Below are 17,790 nucleotides of genomic sequence, written 5' to 3' on the forward strand. Positions count from 1 at the left end.
CAGATGCTGTATTGAGTTGGCCCATTAAGGATTTTTCTATCTGAACAGAAGTAAACTTTGAGGTCTTCCATTTTGTTCTGCGTAGTTTTGCAGTTCTGTATGCTCTTAAGACTTTCCTGCAAATCTATATACTGTTTTTAACAAGACATCTTGTTTAAAATGTGGCATTAAAAATAAAGCACATACTCCTGCTTTCAGTGATTTTTGTAATTTTCTCTTTAGATGGCTATTCCTATGAGAAGGAAGCAATGGAAAATTGGATCATTAAGAAAAGGCACTCCAGTCCCATGACAAATCTCCCTCTACAGAGACTTGTACTTACCCCAAACAGAAGTTTGAAAATGGCTATCAATCGCTGGTTAGAAACTCAGCTAAAATATAATGAAAAGCCATCATCCTAAACATTTTTTTTTCAAATAGTGGAAATGAAGTTGAAGGTAGGCAAATAAATTCAGTTATAAACTTCTGTGCCAGTACCTTTCCCTTTTTCTTACATTAGCACTATGTATAGCGATAGCACTGCATAAAATAAGTATCTTGACATTTGAACAAAATTCAGCTATCAAGATACTTAATTGCTGCATGCTGTAAACTCATGTCTAAGTTCTATTATTGAGCAATGTTAAGTCTGCAACACATTTTTTTTAATTGCATTTGCTTTAAACGGACATATACAGGGTTATTCTATGTGCCATTAATTTCATAAGAAAGATGAGCATATGCTGGATCATGGTCAGTAGCAACGGAAGTTACACTCATGTTTAAAATCCATTTAGCAATTAAGTACCATAACATTGAGTTACTGGAAAAGGGGTGATTTTTGTGTGCGTAAGATTAACTTCCATAGACTCTTGTACAAGTTGGAGCACAATCCTATTGATTGGGGGTTTCCAAGTCATGGAGGGGACAAACTCACAGGGTTTCATTCATCAGGGTGGCAGGAGCAAAAGAGGTGATCTTGGGCAGTTTTTGCTAGATGGGCACAAAATGGGCTTTTGTGCCCATCTAGCAATGTTGCTTTGGAGAGGAAGGAAGAAGGCTAGAGAGGCCTCAGGATAGCCCTTTCCCCCCCACTCTCCAGGGTTGCTTTTTTGACCTTGGAGGTCAGCCAGTCACCATGGTTCTTTCCACACCGGATACGAGGGGGTGGATCTCCGATTCCCCCTTCTGAGATTGGAGCACTTTCGCCAACCACTAAGGTAAGTATCCCCCTGTATCCTATGGCTCCTCAGACAGCGTCTAGCAGCCATATGATTGCTCCCTCAGGCAGATATTAATTGAAAAGCACGTATGCTTCAACATTAAAGTTTTGTGGACAAGATCATGTCCTTTTACAAGTATATTGAGCTTTGTAGGATTTAGAAGAATTTCATCCATAGTACTTTAGGCTGCAATCCTATATACACAATACTATCTCAGTGGGATTTACTTCTGAGCAGAGAGGTATAGCAGTGTGCATTCTCTGATTACATGTGTCATGGGATACCAGTCAGCAGTGAATGTCAGGGTTACTCTGGCTAGGAGACAGCATTGACATCACTCTTCTTTAATTAGGTGTTATATATTATTTTCAGTAGAGTATGATCAGGAACTAAATGACAAACCTCTCAAACTATGCAGAGAAGGCTAATTAAATGAGCCCATCATCACCAATGCTATTTTATACAAATGTGATACTCCAAGGGGGCTTAAAGAAGCAGACTGAGCATCTGTTAGGCAATTCAGTGCAAGTCCAACACCTGATCGTAGTCAAGACCACTAGAGAGCAAGGACTGAGCTGATCATCAAACAGTAAATGAAGCAGCTGGATATATGTCAAGAACTTGATCACCTAAACTCAAATACAGTTTTGGACAGGAAAGTAACCCATCAGGAAGGTTCATATCTTCAAATTTTCCAACTAACCCTAACTATAAAGTTGTATTAGACTTATTTTGTCAGTATTGTGTTAGCAGAAGAGTATAGTACTCAACCAGAAACTATATTAATAATCTTTTATTTCATATGGGAAAAATACAGTAGCTGTGCAAAAAAATAGATCTACAGAACAAGAGAATAAAATAAGATTGTACAAATACCAAGGTAAACAATAAATAAGCTAGAGAATAACAATTCATTTCAAAATTGCAAATTCTTTAAGGATTCTTTAAAAAATCGTGTGATAATGTTATTATAATGTACATACATATTGTACACATGGGAATAATTGTTAAAGGGCAACAGAGTACTCCAGCTTATATAATAACCCAAAACTTTATTATTACAGGAATGTCCTTACAAACTAGCCATCTCAAAAACATCCTTGTAATTTAAAAAAGCATTTCCCACTGAAACATTGAGGAAAAGTATCAGATGTCCTTCCTATAAAAGTAAATTCACATACTATACTCTTCCCTCAGATGTTCATTGGGTGTTCTATAAAAATGCTAGCAAGACTTAACATTCCTCTTCCTTATTCTCCGTCTTGTACTGACTTCGCACCTCAAAGGTGTTTTAGATAAACTATGTAAAGTGCTGTTTATATGTTGTTAACATGTCATATTATATTACTCAGTGCAATTAACCAGGATGTTGAACAAAATGCATGCAAAGTTCCCTGTAATTCCCCCCACTGCCTTGCAATAACTAAAGCCAACCTCTGTCACATGATGGAATAAAGTATGGCTACTTGAACAATTTGCACAGAGGTGATAGAAGGTTTCCTGAAATTACACCTGCATCATTATTAAATTGGAAGAATAATACTCAATCTTCCTGACAAGAAAACATTCATGGACAGATCTGGATGTTCTGCGATTCCCACCAACCATCTTGCACAAATTAATAATTTTTAAACAATAATATACATGGCTGTACAAAGTAAATTTACAATGCCTGTTTAAATCTTCTCTTACAAAGTTTAACATAAATAATGGAATTCCTTTTCCACTGTGTTATCAAAGAACTTAACTAAGCTGTGGCCACCCATTGCTTGATTAATACTAGTGGTCATCACGGAGAGCCTGATTAATGTTTAATAAGTGGCAAGATGATGTGATTTGTTATACACTCCATAAAGTATTAGCGATTAATATCAGTAAACTTATCACTATGCACTAGGTTTTACAACCAAAAAGACATGGTTCATACCTATTATTAGTCTGTGATAAAACAGCTAGAATTATTCAGACATTAGATTCTACAAAAGATCGCTTTGGCTTTGTAGAAGTGATGTGACTTGAATGAACGTCTTTATTAAGCTGAGAATGTTGCTTAGACAGAACTTCCTGGTACAAATGAGCCACTGGCTTAGCTATCCTGCTGTCTGGTAGGCTGGCAGATGCTTGGCACTTTAGTTCCTCAAATTCTTTAGATTGAGTTCCATTCTGGATACTTTCTCCTGGTATTACAATGGAAGAGGAAGAGAAAGTTGCAGTCTGATTGCCAGAGCTGCTTAGATGTTTGGCAGAGAACTGCTCACAGCTCAAAGACAGAGCTGCCCCAGCACTTTTCAGGAACCCTTCTGCAGCTTGGCCATGCCAACTGCGATTTGATGGGCTTATTTGCTGCTGCTGGAACCGTACAGTTTTATCCATAATCCCCATGAAGGGAGTATTGCGAGGCCTATGTTCAGCTGATCCACTCTGAATTTGGCTAGCTTTGCTTTCCTTGAGTCGAATATCTGGACCTTGGCCTTTTACACTCTCAGAGAAGCTACTGCTTGAAGACAAACTGCTTGTTGAACTGGAAGTTACTATGCTGACAGAAAGTGGGCCAGAACAAATAGAGCTTTGCTGCCTTAATTCACCAGTTCCTTGGGAAAGAGATGGGCTTGTTTTTTCCATGTTTGGAGGAGTGTGAACAGCTAGCCTTTCATGTGTTTTGGACTTACTCATGAAAGAGTGAGAAGATCCTTTTTCACTATGCTGCAAGTAGGGGACCTGGATAGCTGTTAGTCTTTCATTGAATAATACAGAGCTACTGTCTGCAGTAATGTTTGCCGATAGTGTGTTTGTCCCATCCAAATGCTGGCTTTTACTGTTGCTTGAGTTCATGGGATGTCTGGAGGTTACAGGACTTGGAGGAAGATGCTGAAGGGGCTGAGTCTTTGTGCCAGACTGACCAGGTCCAGTTCTTGCCCCTGACTGGATAGAATGCAGATGCTGGTTTGTTTTTACTATCTGGGCTTGTTTTGTAGGTTGCATGGTCAAACCAGGCTCTCGCAGATATTTAGTCCCTGCCCTGTTTGGTGGGGATATGGGTCTAAATTTCTGCTGGCTGCTTTCCTGAGGGTTTCTGCTGCCAGATGAAGCACCTTGAGAAAGTGGGAGCCTTGGGCCAGATGGACCAGGCTCCTCTTCATGCAAAAATTCTTCCTCTTCTATCTCTTCCAGGCTGAAGTGATCCTGCACAAGAGCTTCCCCCTCATTGTCAGAGTCATTGCTCTGTGATGTTGGCTGAGGACACTGCGGCTTTGGTTGCTGTGTTCTCTGGAGCTGTTTGCACTCCTCTTCTACTCGAGCTAGCAGTCTCTTTACTTCTTGGTTACCAGGGCACAACTTTATGGCTTCTCGCAGATCACAGAGGGCTGCATGGAACTGCCTAAGGGGGGGAAATGAATACAATAAACTTGGCACATTGACAATTTAACTAGTACATCCGACCTGTTTGGCAGCTTGTATACTACTACATCTTATTGCCTTCTTGTGTGTCCCAGTGGTCCTTAGAAGACACAATATACATAGCTTAGGTGACCACTGAGATAAAATGAAGGTTAAACAGTTTAAGCAGCATCTTTCTCTTTCTTCCTGCAAAAGGGTTCTTTCACATTCAGAAAGTTGAAGAGCACACTAGGATCATATATCATGGTCCTCAGGGCTCTCGAAGGCCTCCCCTGCAGGGTTTGCAGCATACTAGTAACATTTGCATTCTGAGGAGGTACACAGTGACCTGGTTCAGAAAACATGGCAGCCTACCAGGGGCTAATTAATCCTTGGGGTACCACAGTGCATGTTGTTGACCATTATGAACATGCAAATCCCGTTTTTGTTTTTCTTATTCTTAATGGGCAATATAAAATACTACAAATAAATAGTGGGAAGCTGACACGGGTGTGTGAGTATGGGCCAGTTCGCATGACATGACAGCCCATCATGAGTCAATTTGCCTGTGAGGAGCTGTGGTGTGTGCCAGCCACTATTGAGAATATGTAAGCTCTGGCCAGGAGTTGTCATGTTGTTTGAACCCGGACAGAGGAGATTATTTGAGGGTTAAATATCCCATGGTCTGTTTCGGGGTTATGCAAGGGCCGGGGCTTGCATATTCATAATAGCAGCCGGCGCATACTGCAGCTCCTCCTAGGTAAATTAACCCATGATTAAATTAACCCTTTTCCGGCAGGCCTATCCAGATCAATGTTAAATCATGAATTTTTAAGATGTATTGATTCCTGTTCTAATGTTGTTCCCCGCCTCGATCTAAAAGGAGAGGCGGGTAAGAAATAAATTTATGATGATGATGATGATGATGATGATGATGATGATAGACTGACATACCTTGTGAACTGGCCCATACACACTATTTATAGCATTTTATACTGCTCATGAACAATAAGAAAAAACAAACCCCCCAAAAAGTAGAAGACCAACACAAAACTAAGAACAAGTTAAAACAGCTTCAAAATAAAACCAGAAATAGTAGTGATCATCTAAAGCATCTTTTGTGAGGACATGCCTCATCTCGTTTGGTAGAAGCATCTGTAAAATGGCTTCTGAAGATAATCTTCTTAAAGTCAGGGCAAGTATATATGGGAGGAGATGGTTCAACGTTGCTTAGAGCTTTACAATCTTAAAACTTTGAATTGGGCTGATAAATAGCCTAGAAGCCAGTGCAGATTTTAAAAAAAGCAGTATATAGATCTATTAAATAATTACATACAAAATAATATGACCTCTCTGGCAGGGAGCTGATATTCATATTTTTCCAAAACAATAAAACACCTTGTGCACAATTATTGACTTTTCTCTACTTCTGTCTAAAAATAGAGCTTACAGATTACCGAAGTTACTATACAAAAAAAAATCATTCTGCAGTTGGAAACGCTATTCTGGTACCCCACCAAAGAGTACATTTAAAATTAACATGAATATAAACATACTGATCATGGAATGAGCATTGGAAGAGAAATGGCCATAGCTTAGGATACAACGTGAAAATTCCTCCCTCTTTTGTCAAGCTATAACAGGGGGAAGAGATAGTGACAGGTATCTAAGCTTATATGAGGATACAGCTCTTTCCTAAAAAGAAAATTACACGATGACATCCTGCGTGAACGTTGCTATGACATGATTGTTGCTGCATATGGGCTATCAGTACCTGCTGTTTCTCTTGGCTCTTGCTCTGGCATAATATGCTTCATAGGACGTGGGTTTGAGATCAAGTGCCTTGGTAGCAAACTCCTCAGCCATGCCAAAATCCTGCCAGACAACAACAAAACAGTTTTGAATCAAGATCGTAATTGCAGAAATTACTACAATAAGTCATCCTAAAAGTAAGTCCTTGACTTCTGTGCTGAATTAGATGAAGTCCTCATGGCCTCTTCTGCTGATTATTGTATGAATCTGTATTATAATCCAAGGTGACATACTGTTATCCTTTCAAAGCGCATCTGTAACACAATGCTGATTTAATTCAATTTTGATTTAGACTTTTAAATTATGTAGTAGTTCTTATCTTATTTTTATTGTTTTAAAATGTTACTGTTTTAAATTGTTGTGCACTGCCTTTATGGGTTTTTAGCAAAGAGATGGTATATAAATATAAATAAATAATATTGCTTTTATACATCACTTGTTTAAAAAGTCAGATCATTGGGGAACAGAATTACTGGGAAGCTATAGAAGAATAAGAACATCAGAAGAGCCATGCTGAATCAGACCAAGTGTCCATCTAGTCCAGCATTCTGTTCACACAGTGGCCAACCAGTTCTCCACAGGAAACCGACAAGCAGGACATGAGTGCAACCCTCCTGCCCATGTTCCCCAGCAACTAGTGTGCATAGGCATACTGCCTTTGATACTGGAGGAAGCATATAAACATTAGGACTATCCAACACCCTTTTAAAGCCATCCAAACTGGTGATCCTCACCACATTTTGAGGTAGTGAATTCCATAGTTTAACTATGTGTTGTGTGAAGTACTTCCTTTTATCTGTCCTGAATCTCCCACCAATCAGCTTCATAGGATGACCCCAGATTCTAGTAGTATGAAAGTGGGAGAAAGGAGCTTACATTTGTTTTTCTGCGGCATCTTGACAGGTTTAGATACAAGGAAACTCTAAGCTCATTAAAAGCTTTTATTTCTTCTCCAAAACTCTCTCGAGGAAATTTCCGTAAAGCATACTGGTACCTCTGTGCTGCCTCCTTCATCTTCCCTTTCTGCAGGGTCAAGAGCATAGAAACCTGACAATCTGGTTTGTAAATGCTGCTTTTATCTTAAAAATAAACTGACATGGTAACAAAAGCCATTGGAATGAAGGCTAAAAAAATTAGAATGTTGGATTTTAATGGTAAAAAACAGTAATACTTATTTAAATATTTCACTAAGAAAATATTTACGTTGGATCATGCAGTTCTAATACCAGGAGGTTTTTGCATTATATACAGTGGATAAACACAGTGTCTTAAACTGGAACTTGCTATATGGAATGTAAATTTTGAAGACAAAATTTATATTGGTTTACTTGTCTCAAAGCCTGACTATATAGATCATGACAGACGTAAATGTTTTGTTACAGAACACTGTAATTTTATATTGTTCTAGATCTTCATGAAATTTATCTCAAGCCAGTGTCAATGCTATATATTTTAAGACATTGTCCTACATCTGTCACACAAGACAACTACATATTACTATAATGCGTGTAACACCTTTCCAGTAACATCCTAGTGTGTTATAAAGTAAAACTTTTTTATAATTATCTGGAAATAGCAAAAGTAACAATGGAAATTCAATTACTTAACAGCACAATCCTGTCAGAAAGACCCACTATGGTCAATGAGTCTTTAGTCCCTTTACACATCTTTACTTACATGTATAAGATTGTTGCTGAAGTCAAACATAAAATGTATTATCATGGTGACCTGCTTAGTACATTTTTTACAAAACGTTTTAAGTATGTTTTTAATTAATACTTTTTTGTATTTTTTAAAGTTTTTTTTATATCTATCTAAACAAATGATAATCACATGCTCTGGTTCAGATGAAAAGATAAACCATAGCTAGACACTGATTATGTACATCTCAGTCAGGATATGCAACAGCTTACAACAAGTCTCAGTCATTTATTTAAGCCACGGTGGCTCCTTTGGATTGTGTGAACCAGGTCAATGGGCGGAGGGTGGTTGTTGGGGTTCACACTATCATTTTCAGCCACAGTGGCTTAAATAATCTTCCATGATTTCCTGCACATGGGTGCCCATTCTGTAACGCAACCCCTGCTCATAGATTTCCATCTGAACCTTGTGAGGGTGGGTTGTTGGCAATTATCTGCCAGTTCACACTTAGATCTCAATGCTATAAACAAAAACAAGGATCCACCTACTTTGTACATTATGTTTCCTTCTTCAATTAACTTTTGCAGTAGAATAATCAGAATATCAGGTTTTGAAGTAGCCATGGCCCATGCTGCATTTCCTGAAATTTAGAACATTAACTTTTACACACATTTTTGCTGATGTCATACTGAAAACTTCAAATGATATATAATGAATTGCCAGATACTTCATGATTTGGACCTACAGGCACTATGGTAGAGTCACCTATATGGAATATCAAAGAGCTGTCCCCATGAATAACCTTAGAAGATAGGCCACAGCCCACATAGGCCCATAGTTATTTCCCCAAAGTTAGCAATTGCACAATCAAAATCAACAGCATGAACTGTTTTTGTCATGTCCTTGGACTACACAACTTTCACTAATCTACTATCCCATCTCCACTGTGACTGCAAATATTTAAACATCTGTAAGGAGGCTTAAATTACTGTAATTAGAAGCAGATAAAATCTGAATTGCAAGGAAATGTCTAAATGTTTTTAGATGGGCATATTTATTAGCATTTTATAAGACAGTATAGTACAAAGATATTTTTCAATGTAATTGTTTATAAGGTAATAATTCTTTCTAAATAAAACCATTTTAATTTAGCAACAGCGGTCATTTTTCACTAACCTAGTTTGGCTCCTTTTCGAAGCAGTGTGACCACCACTGATGTATTTCGACATCCAATTGCTCTGTCCAGTGGGCGCATTCCACTATTGTCAACATGTTCAATCACTGCACCCTTCTCTACTAAATACTGCACCTGAAAATAATCAAATGCAAAGGAATAATGTTGTTGTTGTTGTTTTAAATATATGCTTACTTCCTAGAGCGCTAACAGGATTTGAACTTTGCACATTATGAAATAAGATTTAAGAATGCCTAGATATGACTTTTTAATATAATTTAATAGCTGCACTATGCAGATTTTTTGTGTATGTTAGTGAATCTTGCATAAGTTATATGCAAGCTCAATATGCAAGACTATAAGTTAACACTGCAGCCTTAACTGACCATATCAATTCTATTTAGAGTTGGAGTTTGCAAGAATATCCTTCTCTTAGACCAAAAGTTTTGTTGATCCTGAAATATATTCTTTACATCTCACAAATCTTGCTGAAGTCACAGCACAGGAATATAATTTCAATATGTGGTATAAAAAGATTTATGCAATAAATAGTTAATAAATTGCCTTACTGAACATCACGGCAGCAATTCTTAGGTTAATTAATTGATTTATTATCCCACCAATTGCATGGATGTGTGCTGCATGAACAATATTTCCTGTTTCCAGCAACATCCTTCAAATGTGGCATTCGTAGGTTGTTTCCATGACATCTAAATCAAGACATGTATGGTTGTTTGTTGGCTAAACAAGCCTAACTTAACCCAAGAACAAACCATGGGTTAACTTGGGGTTGCTTAGACCATGATTTTCAACCAGTGGGTCGCGACACAAAAGTGGGTTGTGAGATCAATTCAGATGGAGCGCAGCAAAGCTGTTGCCACCATGTTGAGCAATTGTAAAAGTGGGTCCCATGTTGCAGGTTGGGAGTCTGATGTGGGTCTCAGATCTCGACCAGTTGAAGACCACTGAAAAACCCCAAGTGTCTGGGTTTGGACATTATGGAAACAACCTATGAATGCTGCCATTACATCCAAACAGGGTCAATGTTATGTTTTGATAGTTGTCTTCTTTTCAAAGTTTGGTTGTGATAGCTTTATTTTATAGTGTAACTTAGCATTAGGATCTATTTGTTTAGTGGAAATAAGATAGAGCCAAAGTAAAGGATTATTTTCTCTAGTGCCCCCTCCCACCCAGAAACTTTCTACAAAGTGAAGAACAGGAGCCCTACATTAGATGTTTCCTAGATGTGCAAGAAAACAATGGAGCCCTTTCATTTCTTGGTTAAACTTGTCTACGGACACCCTCAAATGAAAAAGGCAGCCTGAATTTGCTTAGTTAGCATTCCAATTGGTCAGATCCCAGTAGGTTGGCTTGGTTTCAGATAGTGAAACAAGCACAGTATTTGACTTGACTTACAATATCCGAATCTCCATAGAAAGCTGCTAGATCCAAGGGTGTTCTTCCATTCTTGTCCGTCTGGTCTATTGTAGCATCTTTTTCAACCAAATACTGGACCACATTCTTATGTCCTTTGAGGCATGACCAGCTCAGCGCTGTCAGACCTTCCTTGTCCAGTGACGAAATGTCTGCACCTAACATACAAACCACAAATGTGTTCTTTGAGAAAAAATATATGCTCCCCACTAAGTTTTGCCATCTGAAAAAAGCAAGCAAATATAATACCCTTAATTTAAAAGTGTATTTTTTTCTTTTCCAAACACCTAATGGAGACTACATCATTTTAGTCTGCAGTATAGATTTCAGCATAAACTCATAAAACATACCTTCTGTCGCTTTGAATGTTAAATTGATAAGCTGGTTTACAATAGAAATGAATAGGACAATTTTAAAAAGACTTGAATGGTTAATCAGTTTACCTTTAGAGATTAGAAATTCAACAGTGCTCAGATGTCCTTCACAAGAAGCCACCATGAGTGGCGTCCTGCCTTGCTTGTCACTTAAATTTATATCAGCCCCATGTTCCAAAAGAAGTTTTGCAATCTGGAAAAGTGAGCAGATTCTTATTATAGTATTGTAAAATCACAACCACTGAAGAAATAAAGACAATGGCTGTGTCTGGACCTCACTTTAAGCCATGATGGGTTAATAAGCATATCTTACTTTGAAAATAAGCTACTGTTATCCCCCACGCGATCAGACAATATGTGCGTAATCTGAGTCATCCCCCCGCATCCTCGTGCAGTTCTCCCACCCGAGCAGTGGCTCTGTTTCACCTATTGACAGCATCGCAGCGGCCTGTTTTAATCTACTACAATATCCCAAAGAGAAGGGAGACTTTTTTCAGTGCTTCCAGCATCACTCTGACGGGGTGGCAGTGGCTCTAAAGCACTGGAAGCATGCAGAATTGGGACTAAACTTCATACACACTCTCCCCTAGCTGAGAGGTACCCGATGCATCCTCAGAATGCTGCACAATTACACATAAAGGAGAAACCCTCTGGGTGCACTAAAAAGGCAGCAGTACAAAGCACTTTGTACTGCTTATCATGTCAAGTGGTTATCATGGTTATCATGTCAAGTGACCGCCACTTGACATGATAACCCATGATGGGTTAAATAACCCACTCTTCAGATCGTGTGTTATCAGAGTAGGTTATTTAAGCCAAATAAGCCATTGTGAGTTAAAAATCTCCTGACAGACAACACAATAACCCACAATGGGTTAAATAAGCCATTGTGGCTTATTTTATCCATCATGGGTTATAGAGACTTCCAAACCCAATCAAAATGTATCCTGTCCCAACAATAGCAATCCAAACGCAGATCATATTCCACATCTTAAGTCCCAATTACAGCAGCGGAATACTTGATTAGCATCAAGTATTCATGGTTCTTGAATAGAGTGGAACTCAAGTCACTACAATATTTAACTTTAGGAACTGTAGATTCCCCATTCTGCAGAGAGCCAGCTTGTCTACTATTGAAGCCTATATATCAACCTTTTGACTTCACATTGTTTGTGTTTGGATGCAGTAATAAATCTGCCAGGAGAAAACTCGTGCTTTAGGTTAAGCATACCATAGCGTTATGTATGAACCTGGACCAACTTTGGTTAGTATTAACTGTGCTTATTTGAGACAAGCCAACTTCAAACCACAGGTTATGAAGCTTGCTTGTTTCTAGTAACCACAGTGTGCACAAACTCAAGGGGCAGTGTCCAATGGAGCTGGCTCCATTTCCACTGCTTCTGTTGTGCTCACAGGACCTATTGCTTATGCAACAGGACCCCACTGCTCATGAAATAGGCCTGTGGTGCTTCAAAAATAATCCCTGAAAGAAGCAAAATAGGCTCGTTTATGGATCAGGATAGATCAGCAAGCTCCCTTTCTGCAAGCTCTACTGATCTGCCTCATTCCAGAAGTAGGCATTTCTGCTCATTTTGGGTTATTTTTCGAAGCGCTACAGCGCCGTTGCACAAGCGATGCGACCTGCAAGCTCACAGGCACAATAGGATACTCCCCATTGTGTGCATGTAATGATAAAGATTTATTGTTATGTCCAAACTTGGCCATTGTTTTCATAAACCAATGCCCTAGGGTTGATAGCTTTTTCAGAACACACACTTTAAAAATGCCTGCCTCCATCTAACGCAAGGGTAGGCAACTTATGGCTCTCCAGATGTTTGGGCTTACAACCCCTATCAGCTCTAGCCAGCATAGCCAATGGTGCGGGCTGATGTGAGTTGAAGGTCAAAACTCCTGGAGGGGTTGTCCACCCCTAATCTAACATGGAAATTTTCTTTAGTCCAAAAAATAAGCTGGAACTGGCCATTTTATTTGTAAAGGTTTGTCCCACCTGCCAATGTCCCTGGCGCACAGCACAGAAAAGTGGTGGTATTCCTCTTCTATTAGTTCTTGTTACTAGAGCACCATGTTCAAGAAGTAGCTCACATGCTTCCAATTTTCCTCTCCCAGCAGCAGCAGTCAAAGCTAAAAAGAAATAAAAGATTTTAGTTTACTAAATTTAAAAGTGGGGTAAGGGAAGAAGTTAAAAAGCTCTTTAAGTGAAGCTTATCTATGTATTATTGTTAACTCAATAATCAATTAATTCAATAATGATGCTTTTCTCATGCAAAGAAGATAACCTGTACTCTCAGATATTAACATTAATTAAAATGGCATGTGGTAGAGAATGTCCATACTTCCTGTTATAAGATGCAGACTGCATAGTTGAAAAAAGTCACTAAATTATTCTCATTTTTAATAGGGTATTTCACTCAGAATGAATTAAAATTAAGTTCAGAATGAGCTGAGTTTGGAGAGGGATGCTAAGAATAATAAAAAGGGCAGCTTAAGGTTAACAGAGAGATGGTCAGGGAATATCTAAAATGAGTTCAAGCCTCTGGTCGAGATGAATTGCATCCTAAGGTGTTGAAGGAGCTAGCAGATGGACTCCTAGAACCTCTATATATTTCTTTGAGGTACTGTTCACACAACACTCAGTGGTTGAGTGTGGGTTGTTTTGAACCATGTGTTGTTTGTTGAACCGTAGGTTAGTGTATTCTCTGAATGTAACACATTTTCCTCCGGGTGGGTTATCTATCGTGTTGTCTGAACAGTAGCTTGTTAACCATGCAGTGTGGCTTGTTAACCACCATGAATAACCCAACAACAAGCCATCTGTTTTCAAAGTCGTTTGTTTGAGGAAAAAAGCCACATTTCATGGTTAACAAGTCACCTTGGTTGCGTTTAGACAACATGATAACCTACGGTTCAACAAATACCCCATGGTTCAAAACAACCTACACTCTGAGGGTTAGCATGTTGTGTGAGGAATCCTGGAGAACAGGTGAAGTACTGGAGGAGGGCAAATGTTGTCCCCAGCTTCAAAAATGTCAAAAAGGAAGATCCAGTCAGTCCGATATCAATATCTGAGAAGATTCTAGGCAGTGATCACTAGAACCAGCATGGATTTGTCAAGAACAAGTCCTGCCAGACTAATCTTATTTCATTTTTAGATCAGATAGCTTCCTTAGTACATTGTGGAAATGCTGTGGACATAATATATCTTGACTTCAGCAAGTCATTTGACAAAATACACCATGATATCCTGATTAGCAAGTTAGTTAAGTGTGGGTTGGATGACATTACCACTAAGTGGATTCACAACTGGCTGGAAAACTATACTTAAAGGCCAACTTCAGACAATCAGAAAAAAAAAGCCACGGTGGATCCTTTTCCTGACCCCGCTCGTGCCACTCACACCTTGCAATTTCTCTAATTACCCTGGCCGTGTGGTAGGTTACCATGTCGTCCAAACCTGGGGGTGGCTTCCAAACCACCATGCAATCCATGGCTTGTTGTAGAGGTTATGGGATGGTGTAGACATCCCCCTCCCCCGCCACTGTGCACCTTGCTGGGTTTGGACGACACAGAAACCTGAGCAGCACCTAGGATAATTAGAGAAATAGTGGGTGGGGTGGGGAAAAGAAACCACCGCGGCTTCTTTTCCTCCACTGACCACACAAACATGGTCACTGAGTGCACATCAATGGCTCTGCATCAAACTGGAAAACTGGAGGGAGGTATCAAGTGGTGTGCCACAGGGCTCAATCCTGGGCCCCGTACTCTTCAACATTTTTATTAGTGACTTGAAGGCAGAGATTGGGAAATGCTTATCGAATTTGCAAATGACACAAAATTGTGTGGAATAGCTAATACCTTGGAAGACAGAAACAGCATTCAAAATTATTTTGATAGGTTAGAAGACTGGGTAGGAAATAACAATGCAATTTAACATAGACAAGTGTAAAGTTCTTCATTTAGGAAAGAGAAATTAAAAGCATAGATATAAGATGAGTGATATTTGGCTTGGCAATAGTACATGTGAAAAGGATTTTGGAGTTGTAGTCGATCACAAGCTGAAAGTGTGTCAGCAGTGTGATCTCGCTGCAAAAAAGGCAAATACAATTTTACATTGCATCAGTAGCAGTATAATTTCATAATTCCAGGAAGTAATAGTTCCACTCTGCTGGTCGGACTTCACCTTGAATGCTGTGTCCAATTCTGGACACTGCACTTTAACAAGGATACAAATAAATTAGAATGAGTTCAGAGAAGGGTAACAAAGATGATCAAAGGACTTGAAACGAAGTCCTATGAGGAAAAATGGATGAAACTGAGTATGTTTAGCCGTGAGAACAGAAGACTGAGGGGGATATGATAGCACTTTTCACTTTTCTAAAGGCTTGTCACACGGAAGTGGGCCTCAGTCTGTTCCCTATCATCCAAGACTCCAGGCCACAAAATAATGGGCACAAGTTACAGGAAGGCAGATTTGGGTTGAGCATCAGGAAAAAACCTCCTAACTTTCAGAGCAGTCAGACAATGGAACCAACTGCCTAGGGAAGTGATGGGGTCTCTGTCACTGGAGTTATTCAAGCAGAGACTGGACAGCCATCTGTCAGGGATGCTTTAAACTGGATTCCTGTACTGAGCATGGGGTTGGACTCAATGGCCTAAATGACTTCTTCCAATTTTATACCTGAATTTTCTATATACCTTAATTCTCTTTCTGCAATGCAAGTCTATAGGAAACAGATTATTTTAAAGATGGCATTTCAGTCAGGATAGGTCAATTTATTTTAGGATTATGTTGACCATTTAAACCCAAACAATTTGACAGTAGGGTATTTTTTTATTCTTGAATTTATAACTATTGGTAATATAAGACCAAGGTTAGCTGGTGTTATATAAACAAAGCACAGAGCTGCCTCTTATCTTACTATCACTCAAAGAGCCTGGGCTCATAGGGTCACTTAAGTTACAAAAACAATGTGTCTGAAGCATACCATATTCGGGGGGGGGGGAGCAAGACTGACGAATAGCTTGCCAGAGGGCTTAAACAAACAAGATCCTCAGGAAAACTATGCTCAGGAATGCCGTCCATTCTGCTGAAAAGGCCCACCTCTGTTCTGTCTAACATACTCTGCAACTGAATGCTCCACTCTGACTCCCCCCAAAACAATAAAAAATAAATAAGTGAGCAGTTGAACAAGAAACTGGTGCAAAATGGAAAATATGAAAGCATCCCATTAGGCTAAAGGAAAACTAATAATCTTTGGCAGATCTTTGGACTGGTGCCAAGAATGTCAAGGGAAGTGGTAACTTCAGTGAGAGAGAGGAAAATTTTAAGAACAGGATAAACATAACAGTTGGAATTTGCTGAAACACAATATAATAAGATAAGCTGGCTGATACATTTTGTTGTATCGGATATGGTATTTCAATAGTGTTTCTGTTTCACGGGCACTAGGATTTTGAGCACAGATATCTCCTGTAGCCGTGGTGCAAAGGATTTCAATGCTGTAATTTCAGAACACACATTTTAGGAATATAGGAAGCTTTTTCAGGCTCTCAGACAGGAGTCTTTCCCAGCCTTACCTGGAGATGGCAGGGATTAAACCTTTGACCTTTTGCATGTGAAACAGGTGCTCTACTGTTGAGGAACAGTCCATTCCCCAATTTGGGTCTGTGACATCTGCTTTGGTTCTGCCCAATGCAAACCCTGTGTTTAATTGTTCAACTATGGACATCAGGGCTATCACCAATGGACGTATATTAATGTTAGTAGTTTAATTAAACTTTCATATATCTACATATGCATGAGATCATATAGAAAGAGAACATGCTTTCTGGATCAGGCTACTTGAAGCAAGTCTCATTGATTTCAACGGGGCTTATTCCCAAGGAAATCTACAGAATAGCTGAGAATGAACTCAACCTTCTTTCTTACTGATCTGATGCCTCCCAAGATATGAGACAAAGATCAGCAAGGACTCTTAACATGCAAGAGAGCTGTAAATCTCCATGTCTACATCTACGTCCAAGATGCAGCAGAAGCTAAAATAAATTGGCACCTGCCATTTTTCCTAAGGGAAAGGGAAGGGAAATACTTCTAAAATGGCACCTAATTATTTTTTGTTTAAAATTTTTAATTAATGAAAGACTGCAGCCCTAAGGGAAATACATTTTATTAGGACATGCATTAGTGATACATCCCAGCATTTCCTGCATTTTTGTTTATCAATGCCCTTCTCTGTTATTTTCTCAGGCTGAAATTTTCCAATTACGCCTATCCAACAATCTTGTTTTGGTTTTTAAATCTAATTTTAAAAACATGTGGCATAGTTTTGTGATTGTGTCCCAAGCAATGCTTCTTAAATATAGTCATTGTGGTCTAAGTGCAATCCTTGGCAGGCAATATTGTTCTCAAACTGCCATTTGATGGTTAGAAAATAGCTCTGTGCAAACTACCAAAAGGAAATGGCTGTCTAGATCTACAGGAAGGGTGAGTTCACTAGAGAGGTAAGAGATAAGGTGTGGAGGGGGAGTACAAGGATTGATAATGAGAGCACAGGAAGGGAAATGTGGTGAATATTCCAACAGAAAGCAGGGGACATAGGAAGAAGAGAAAGAGATGGAATAAAGAAAAGGAGTCACAAACTGTGAGAGAGGGAGTCTATTCTGTACTTATGCATCAGTGACTAGATTTTATGTGCAGGTGTGCACATTTGGTGCCTGGTTATTATATTTTTGTTCTTTTGTCATTTAAGGAAATCCT

At 39.0% G+C, this 17,790-nt stretch overlaps 2 protein-coding genes across 6 annotated transcripts in view; one reads left to right on the forward strand and one right to left on the reverse strand.

Moving 5' to 3' along the window:
• The window catches only part of WDSUB1 (WD repeat, sterile alpha motif and U-box domain containing 1), a 34,574-nt gene extending 29,945 nt beyond the window's left edge, over positions 1-4,629 (forward strand). For all 3 annotated transcript variants that reach the window (XM_063116503.1, XM_063116502.1, XM_063116504.1), the window contains 2 exons: positions 223-437; positions 4,374-4,629. In XM_063116503.1, the coding sequence (XP_062972573.1) occupies positions 223-401 (179 nt within the window). In that variant the 3' untranslated portion in view covers positions 402-437; positions 4,374-4,629. The remainder of the gene's footprint in view (positions 1-222; positions 438-4,373) is intronic.
• TANC1 (tetratricopeptide repeat, ankyrin repeat and coiled-coil containing 1) overlaps positions 1,976-17,790 on the reverse strand; it is a 147,178-nt gene continuing 131,363 nt past the window's right edge. For all 3 annotated transcript variants that reach the window (XM_063116498.1, XM_063116499.1, XM_063116500.1), the window contains 8 exons: positions 13,024-13,157; positions 11,085-11,208; positions 10,624-10,799; positions 9,210-9,342; positions 8,582-8,673; positions 7,269-7,415; positions 6,355-6,455; positions 1,976-4,581 (listed from right to left, as the gene is read on the reverse strand). In XM_063116498.1, the coding sequence (XP_062972568.1) occupies positions 3,165-4,581; positions 6,355-6,455; positions 7,269-7,415; positions 8,582-8,673; positions 9,210-9,342; positions 10,624-10,799; positions 11,085-11,208; positions 13,024-13,157 (2,324 nt within the window). In that variant the 3' untranslated portion in view covers positions 1,976-3,164. The remainder of the gene's footprint in view (positions 4,582-6,354; positions 6,456-7,268; positions 7,416-8,581; positions 8,674-9,209; positions 9,343-10,623; positions 10,800-11,084; positions 11,209-13,023; positions 13,158-17,790) is intronic.

This window comes from Elgaria multicarinata, chromosome 2 (assembly GCF_023053635.1).
Source record: "Elgaria multicarinata webbii isolate HBS135686 ecotype San Diego chromosome 2, rElgMul1.1.pri, whole genome shotgun sequence".
NCBI lineage: Eukaryota > Metazoa > Chordata > Lepidosauria > Squamata > Anguidae > Elgaria > Elgaria multicarinata.